This window comes from Oncorhynchus clarkii, unplaced genomic scaffold, assembly GCF_045791955.1.
Source record: "Oncorhynchus clarkii lewisi isolate Uvic-CL-2024 unplaced genomic scaffold, UVic_Ocla_1.0 unplaced_contig_792_pilon_pilon, whole genome shotgun sequence".
Classification (NCBI taxonomy): Eukaryota; Metazoa; Chordata; class Actinopteri; order Salmoniformes; family Salmonidae; genus Oncorhynchus; species Oncorhynchus clarkii.
Window position 1 is genome coordinate 25940 of NW_027258614.1, and position 9061 is coordinate 35000.

Consider the following 9061-nt stretch of genomic DNA (forward strand, 5'->3'; position numbering starts at 1 on the left):
CTCTCCCTCCCTCCATCTCTCCCTCCCTCCACCTCTCCCTCCCTCCACCTCTCCCTCCCTCCACCTCTCCATCCCTCCCCCCCTCCACCTCTCCATCCCTCTCGTCCTAGCCTGTGGATGAGTCAGAACTCTAATTCAGTCTCTAGGGGTCCAGAGTTCATCCACGAGAACTGTGTGTGTGTGTGTGTGTGTGTGTGTGTGTGTGTGTGTGTGTGTGTGTGTGTGTGTGTGTGTGTGTGTGTGTGTGTGTGTGTGTGTGTGCCTCTCTTGTCAGTCCTCCAGCCTCCCACCACCTGTGGGTCATGTACCTCCTAATGGCCCTACTATCTCCACTTCCTGCCATGTTCATAACCTCCCCAGTGGCACCCTGTTCCCTTTTTAGGGCACTCCATTTGACCAGGGCTGTACAGTAGATACCACCATCACTACCACTATCCATCATCTAATACATATACATGTCCTTCAAAGAACAATGGCCATTTGGTTTACAGGAGAGAGAGGGAGAGAGAGAGAGAGAGAGAGAGAGAGAGAGGGGAGAGAGAGAGAGAGAGAGAGAGAGAGAGAGAGAGACAGAGAGAGAGAGAGAGAGAGAGAGAGAGAGAGAGAGAGAGAGAGAGAGAGAGAGAGAGAGAGAGAGAGAGAGAGAGAGAGAGAGAGAGAGAGAGAGAGAGAGAGAGAGAGAGAGAGAGAGAGAGAGAGAGAGAGAGAGAGAGAGAAAGAGAGAGAGAGAGAGAGGGAGAGAGAGAGAGAGAGAGCAAAGAGAGAGAGAGCAAAGAGAACTCATGAAGAACAAGGTTGCAGAGTTGGAGTTGAAGGATACCTTATTTTGTTGCAGTGGATTTGTGTAGATGTCTCTCTGCAAAAAAGGATCTCTTGCTTGGAGTTATATTTGATCTCGTTCCCAGTGGAAATGTTGTGGAGTTATTGAGGTAGCAGGGAGAGTTGTGGTCCCAGGGTGCTCTCTGAATTTTCCTGTAACTGAAGGACCCTAGGGGACCGACTAAAGGGATTTGTTAGCCAACTGGACTTGAATCTGAAAGCCCACTCCAGGAGATGCCAGAAGACGTCTCTACCTGTCTCTGTGTCTCCTGGCAGCTTCACCGGGTGAGCTGGTTTGGGACTTTGGGGAGTGTGTAAAGTGTGTGTGTTGACTAACTATACAGTGATCATCCAGTCCATATCATGGCTACTACTTTACTTATGTGTAGAGTGATGTTGGAAACAGAGCGGTCTCCGTCTCGCCGGAGGACTAACAGTCTGCTGTTATGCCAGATGGTTACAAAATCAATATCCAAGGATATTCTGGAGCTGTCAGTCTTCTGTTATTAACCTCCTGGTCCCTGGGGTCACCGATCATCAACAGGGAACACTCTTCACAGTAGATGTGATAGAGGGAGTTTCTGTCACAGAGGATGTTCCCTCACTGGCCAATAATTACCCTTCAGGGCCGCCATTACTTCCTGTGTTGGCTATGTGCTGTTGGTTTTATTTTGTTATTGTCCCCTGGTCATTTAGGTTCTACTATAATATATCAGGTTATACTATAATATATCAGGTTATACTATAATATATCAGGTTATACTATAATACAGTTACTATAATATATCAGGTTATACTATAATATATCAGGTTATACTATAATACAGTTACTATAATATATCAGGTAATACAGTTACTATAATATATCAGGTTATACTATAATATATCAGGTTATACTATAATACAGTTACTATAATATATCAGGTTATACTATAATATATCAGGTTATACTATAATACAGTTACTATAATATATCAGGTTATACTATAATACAGTTACTATAATATATCAGGTTATACTATAATACAGTTACTATAATATATCAGGTTATACTATAATACAGTTACTATAATATATCAGGTTATACTATAATATATCAGGTTATACTATAATATATCAGGTTATACTATAATACAGTTACTATAATATATCAGGTTATACTATAATACAGTTACTATAATATATCAGGTTATACTATAATATATCAGGTTATACTATAATACAGTTACTATAATATATCAGGTTATACAATAATACAGTTACTATAATATATCAGGTTATACTATAATAAATCAGTTTATACTATAATATATCAGGTTATATTATAATATATCAGGTTATACTACAATATATCAGGTTATACTATAATATATCCCTCTACCCCCCTCCCCTCCATGTCTCCTGTGTTGGGCATCAGGCAGCAGGCCTCCCTCTACCCCCCCAACCCCTCCAGGGCCTGTTAAGTGTCTAAGGGAAGTCAGGTGAATAAAAACATCCTCTTCCTTCTTCTAAAACTAGGAGACACTATTTGTAGGTGGCCCAAGACAGTAAATATGGACGGTAGCCATTTATTATTTGGGGTGGCAGGGTAGCCTAGTGGTTAGAGCGTTGGACTAGTAGCCGAAAGGTTCATATCCCCGAGCTGGAAACGTACAAATCTGTCGTTCTGCCCCTGAACAGGAAGTTAACCTAGGCCGTCATTGAAATTAAGAATTTGTTCTTAAGTGACTTGCCTAGTTAAATAAAGGTAAAATAATATTCAAAGGTTGTCTCTTTTCCGTTTACCCACAAACCCTGGATGTCACCTCTCGAGAGAGTTGACTTCCTTCCTGTAGACATGTCCCTTATTTCCCAGGACTCCAGAGCCCTGTTAAAGAGTCTGAAAGCAGTCATGTGGAATAAAAACATACCCACTCCACTTCTTAAAGATAGAAAAAAGATGTCCCTTCTATTCCAGGGCTCCAGAGCCCGTAGGGTAGTAAGGCAGAAAGAAAACTAGAACCGTAGAACCTGAAAGAGCAGGCAGTCCCTGGAAGGGTACAGGAAGAGGAGAAAGCTGGACAGGACACAGTCCCTGGCAGTGTACAGGAAGAGGAGACAGACCCTGGCAGTGTACAGGAAGAGGAGACAGCTCCTGGTAGTGTAGAGGAAGACGAGACTGACCCTGGCAGTGTGCAGGAAGAGGAGACAGTCCCTGGCAGTGTACAGGAAGAGGAGACAGTCCCTGGCAGTGTACAGGAAGAGGAGAAAGCTGGAAAGGAGACAGTCCCTGGCAGTGTACAGGAAGAGGAGAAAGCTGGACAGGAGACAGTCCCTGACAGTGTACAGGAAGAAGAGACAGTCCCTGGCAGTGTACAAGGAGGAGGATAAAGCTGGAGAGGAGACAGTCCCTGGCAGTGTACAGGAAGAGGAGACAGTCCCTGGCAGTGTACAGGAAGAGGAGACAGACCCTGGCAGTGTACAGGAAGAGGAGACAGACCCTGGCAGTATACAGGAAGAGGAGACAGACCCTGGCAGTGTACAGGAAGAGGAGACAAACCCTGGCAGTGTACAGGAAGAGGAGACAGTCCCTGGCAGTGTACAGGAAGAGGAGACAGTCCCTGGCAGTGTACAGGAAGAGGAAACAGTCCCTGGCAGTGTACAGGAAGAGGAGAAAGCTGGAGAGGAGACAGTCCCTGACAGTGTACAGGAAGAGGAGAAAGCTGGAGAGGAGACAGGGTTATTAAGGATAATGTTTTGTCTAAATATGGACATTTCATAGTCATCTCTGCCGATGCCTGGGGAGATACAACTATGTCTGCTTATCAAATGGCATCCTATTCCCTACATAGTGCACTACCCTTTGGGCCCTGGTTAAAGGATTGCGCTATATAGGGAATAGGGTGCCATTTGGAACACATTATATGACTCAGAGATGGTGGGTGTTCTTCCTCTGAAAGACAACCGGTGGAGAAAAATATCTGCACAGATGGAAAGAGAACCGAGAGAAAAGAGAGCTGTGTTGGAAAACAGTTTGTTTCTCCTCAAGTCAGACTTTTAGAATGTGGAACGGTTATGTTGCTGGATACAGGAGGGGTTTGTTTCTCCTCCAGTCAGACTTTTAGAATGTGGAACGGTTATGTTGCTGGGTACAGGAGGGGTTTGTTTCTCCTCCAGTCAGACTTTTAGAATGTGGAACGGTTATGTTGCTGGGTACAGGAGGGGTTTGTTTCTCCTCAAGTCAGACTTTTAGAATGTGGGACGGTTATGTTGCTGGGTACAGGAGGGGTTTGTTTCTCCTCAAGTCAGACTTTTAGAATGTGGGACGGTTATGTTGCTAGATACAGGAGGGGTTTGTTTCTCCTCCAGTCAGACTTTTAGAATGTGGGACGGTTATGTTGCTGGGTACAGGATTGGGAGACATAAGTGGTTGGGGTAAATCTTATTTTTAACGGATGACATGCGCCCACACACGACCTTTCGACCTTGACCTCTCTGGCCGGTCACTGTCCCAAGGCCTGTCTGGGATCCTCTTTATAGGGCTGACAACTGCATGACCCTCAGGACTGGTACCAAACCAGGTTAGCTGGAGGTAATCAATTCGCCATCTGGAACAAATGACATGTTAACTAAAGGTGGTTTTCCTTGTTTTGAAGAGGTTCCACTTTGACAGAGAGAGAGAGAGAGAGACAGAGAGACAGAGAGAGAGAGAGAGAGAGAGACAGATAGAGACACAGAGAGAGAGAGAGAGAGAGAGAGAGACAGAGAGAGAGAGAGAGAGAGACAGAGATAGAGAGAGAGAGAGAGAGAGAGAGAGAGAGAGAGAGAGGCAGAGAGAGACACAGAGAGAGAGAGAGAGAGAGAGAGAGAGAGAGAGAGAGAGAGAGAGAGAGACAGAGAGAGAGGGACAGAGAGAGAGAGAGACACAGAGAGACAGAGAGAGAGAGAGAGACAGAGAGAGAGATAGAGAGAGAGAGGGACAGAGAGAGAGAGAGAGAGAGAGAGAGACACAGAGAGAGACACAGAGAGAGAGAGAGAGACACACAGAGAGAGAGAGAGAGAGAGACACACAGAGAGAGAGACAGAGACACACACAGAGAGAGAGAGAGAGAGAGAGAGAGACACACAGAGAGAGAGAGAGAGAGAGACAGAGAGAGAGAGAGAGAGAGAGAGAGAGAGACAGAGAGAGAGGGACAGAGAGAGAGAGAAAGACACACAGAGAGAGAGAGAGAGACAGAGAGAGAGGGACAGGGAGAGAGAGAGAGACACACAGAGAGAGGGGAGAGAGAGAGAGACAGAGAGAGAGAGAGAGAGAGAGAGAGAGAGAGAGAGACAAGAGTGTGAAAGTGATTGTAGAAGTGTGAGTGGATGGATGGTAATGTAGTAATGTTGGTAGAGATGTAATGCAGCCTCCTCTGCTCTGCTTGGAAAGTGTTAGAGATTTCCCTGTGTGTTTTAGAGGTAACAGAGTGTTATAGAGAGGTAACAGAGTGTTATAGAGGGGTAACAGAGTGTTATAGAGAGGTAACAGAGTGTTATAGAGAGGTAACAGAGTGTTATAGAGAGGTAACAGAGTGTTTTAGACAGGTAACAGTGTTATAGAGGGGTAACAGAGTGTTGTAGAGAGGTAACAGAGTGTTATAGAGAGGTACCACTACAGAGCATGTCTCTCCATCCTCTTTGTGAAAAGGGTTTGTTTCCCATCTTGTGAGTGTTTGTCTGGAAGTAAGTATACAGTGTGTGTGTTGGCAAGGTAACAGGCAGTACAGTGTCTCTAAATAGTTCCTTTCTGATGTTCTGCTGTTCAGGACACAGTCACTCGCTCTGTTGTTGGCACCAGTCAATCCAGATGTCTCCCCTGTGAATTCAACTCTAGTTTCCATGGTGATATATCTCTCTCCTACTCTGGGCTGTCAGTGTGTCTCACACTTTCCCCCCTCTCTCTTTCTCCCCTCTCCACCTTCCTCCCCCTCCCTCCCTCCCTCCCTCCACCCCCTCTTCCTCTTTCCCCCTTCCCCCCTCCCTCACTCCCTCCCTCCATCTCTCCCCCTTTCTCCCCATCCCTTCCTCATCCCTCCCCCTTTTCCTCCCTTCCTCCCTCCCTGCTGTCCCCCCTCCCTTCCTCCCTCCCCCCTCCCTCCCTCCCCCCCCCCCCCCCCTCCTCCTCCCTTCCTCCCTCCCTGCTGTTCCCCCCTCCCTTGCTCCCTCCCCCTCCCTCCCTCCTCCCCCCTGCTCCCTTCCTCCTCCCCCCTCCCTCCCGCCCCCACCCCTCCCTCCCTCTGTCAGAAGCTGCAGGTTGATGTGAGGAGGTTAACCATGTCTCTTCTAAAGCGGTTCAGAGAGGGGGTAGCTGCTGCTCTGGACATCTCCCCCAGAGACGTACACATCAACAGACTCAATGTAAGACACACACACACACACACAGACACACACACAGACACACACACACACACACACACACACACACACACACACACACACACACACACACACACACACACACACACAGACACACACACACACACACACACACACAGACACACACACACACACACACACACACACACACACCTAAACACCCTATATAGACATTAATAAGGATGATGTTAAACTAGTTTCCACTGAACACAAATGATCGTAGCTCATACAGACTGGCCAGACCTCCATCACAACACATCCCACAAACCACTTCACCGCTGTACAGTAGTTTAAGCTTAATGTCAGGTTGTCTGTGGATATCATTTCATCTGAGCGTTATCTAACATCCTCTTCCTCCTCTTCTTCCTCTACCCCCCCCCCCCCCCCCCCCCAATAGGAGAGGAAGAATGGCATTGAACTGTATGTGTCATCTGATAGGCCAGGGGCCACGGAGCCCCTCCCAGCAGAGGAAGTTATCCAATCACTGAACATCAACACCCTGCATCGTAGCCTGGGTCACTTTGGCATCACAGAGGTCTCCTCGGAGGTACGCTACTTCCTGTATGTGTGCACGTGTGTATCTGTGCACGTGTGTGTGTATGTGTGTGTGTGCATGTGTGTGTGTGTGTGTGTGTGTGTGTATTGTACAAGCGTGCGTGTCACAGCCAGGTGTATAGATATTTACGTTTGTAGCACTGAGCCCAATGCAAGTCTTTCATCCATGACGTACTGTAATCTCCTTCATGTGACAGGATCCTCTGTTGTAGTTGTCTAGGAGCTCTTTGAAGCTCTGTCCTGCTGGACTCACACCTGACAGAGGAGAGGAGGGTTCCTTTCATCACAACGCACACAGAAGACCTAACGGTGTCCTCTGTGTTGGGCTGTATGCTCTGTGTAATCAGACCTAACGGTGTCCTCTGTGTTGGGCTGTATGCTCTGTGTTATCAGACCTAATGGTGTCCTCTGTGTTATCAGACCTAATGGTGTCCTCTGTGTTATCGGTCCTAATGGTGTCCTTTGTGTTATCAGTCCTAATGGTGTCCTCTGTGTTATCGGTCCTAATGGTGTCCTCTGTGTTATCAGTCCTAATGGTGTCCTCTGTGTTATCAGACCTAATGGTGTCCTCTGTGTTGGGCTGTATGCTCTGTGTTATCAGACCTAATGGTGTCCTCTGTGTTATCGGTCCTAATGGTGTCCTTTGTGTTATCGGTCGTAATGAGGTCCTCTGTGTTAGGCCCTATGCTCTGTGGTAGGTAGTTTGTTAGCTCGTTGTTTTTCACCGAGAGGTGGGCGTCTTTTTCATCCCAGCCCTAAAGATCTGAAAGACCTCCCACCCATCACACACACCGTATCATTCTGTTCTTTCTCTCTCTCTCTCCCTCTTTTCTCTCATCCCTCCCTCCGTCCCTCTCTCTCTCTCTCCCTCTCTCTCTCTCTCCCTCTTTTCTCTCATCCATCCCTCCCTCCCTCCGTCCCTCTCTCTCTCTCTCTCTCTCTCTCTCCCTCTTTTCTCTCATCCATCCCTCCCTCCCTCCGTCCCTCTCTCTCTCTCTCTCTCTCTCTCTCCCTCTTTTCTCTCCTCCCTCCCTCCCTCCCTCTCTCTCTCTCTCTCTCTCTCCCTCTCTCTCCCTCTTTTCTCTCATCCCTCCCTCCCTCCCTCTCTCTCTCTCTCTCTCTCTCCCTCTCTCTCCCTCTTTTCTCTCATCCCTCCCTCCATCCCTCTCTCTCTCTCTCTCTCTCTCTCTCTCTCTCTCTCTCTCTCTCTCTCTCTCTCTCTCTCTCTCTCTCTGTCTCGTTAGTGTTGTGTGTGTACTGAATCAGGGAACAGACATTAGTACCAGGATGTGTTCTGAAGATGATGTCCCTAGAACAGACTGCTCCTTCCCTGCCCCTCTCTCTCTCTCTATACAGTATATATAAATGGTGGGACCAACAGCAATAACAATAGTAGTAGTGGACATGGGATTACCATTAACAACAACAACAACAATATTAATGAGAACAACAATACATTAAAGCTCTGTCTCTACCTCTCCCCTGGAGCAGAGTGAGCACAGCCTGTCCTCTCTGGGCAGCCAGGTTTGTCTGTGACGACCGGTCTCTATAGCCAGACTGTCCTCTCTGGGCAGCCAGGTTTGTCTGTGACGACCGGTCTCTATAGCCAGACTGTCCTCTCTGGGCAGCCAGGTTTGTCTGTGACGACCGGTCTCTATAGCCAGACTGTCCTCTCTGGGCAGCCAGGTTTGTCTGTGACGACCGGTCTCTATAGCCAGACTGTCCTCTCTGGGCAGCCAGGTTTGTCTGTGACGACCGGTCTCTATAGCCAGACTGTCCTCCCTGGGCAGCCAGGTTTGTCTGTGACGACCAGTCTCTATAGCCAGACTGTCCTCTCTGGGCAGCCAGGTTTGTCTGTGACGACCAGTCTCTATAGCCAGACTGTCCTCCCTGGGCAGCCAGGTTTGTCTGTGACGACCGGTCTCTATAGCCAGACTGTCCTCTCTGGGCAGCCAGGTTTGTCTGTGACGACCGGTCTCTATAGCCAGACTGTCCTCTCTGGGCAGCCAGGTTTGTCTGTGACGACCGGTCTCTATAGCCAGACTGTCCTCTCTGGGCAGCCAGGTTTGTCTGTGACGACCGGTCTCTATAGCCAGACTGTCCTCTCTGGGCAGCCAGGTTTGTCTGTGATGACCGGTCTCTATAGCCAGACTGTCCTCTCTGGGCAGCCAGGTTTGTCTGTGACGACCGGTCTCTATAGCCAGACTGTCCTCTCTGGGCAGCCAGGTTTGTCTGTGACGACCGGTCTCTATAGCCAGACTGTCCTCTCTAGACAGCCAGGTTTGTCTGT

At 48.0% G+C, this 9061-nt stretch overlaps 1 protein-coding gene across 1 annotated transcript in view; it reads left to right on the top strand.

Annotated features, from left to right (window-relative positions):
- Positions 1–1020: 1020 nt before the first annotated feature.
- LOC139397641 (receptor-type tyrosine-protein phosphatase R-like) overlaps positions 1021–9061 on the top strand; it is a gene marked incomplete at its 3' end in the record, with an annotated part of 35821 nt that continues 27780 nt past the window's right edge. The window contains exons 1-3 of the mRNA XM_071144199.1: positions 1021–1104; positions 6085–6198; positions 6614–6763. Of these exons, the coding sequence (XP_071000300.1) occupies positions 1054–1104; positions 6085–6198; positions 6614–6763 (315 nt within the window). The remainder of the gene's footprint in view (positions 1105–6084; positions 6199–6613; positions 6764–9061) is intronic.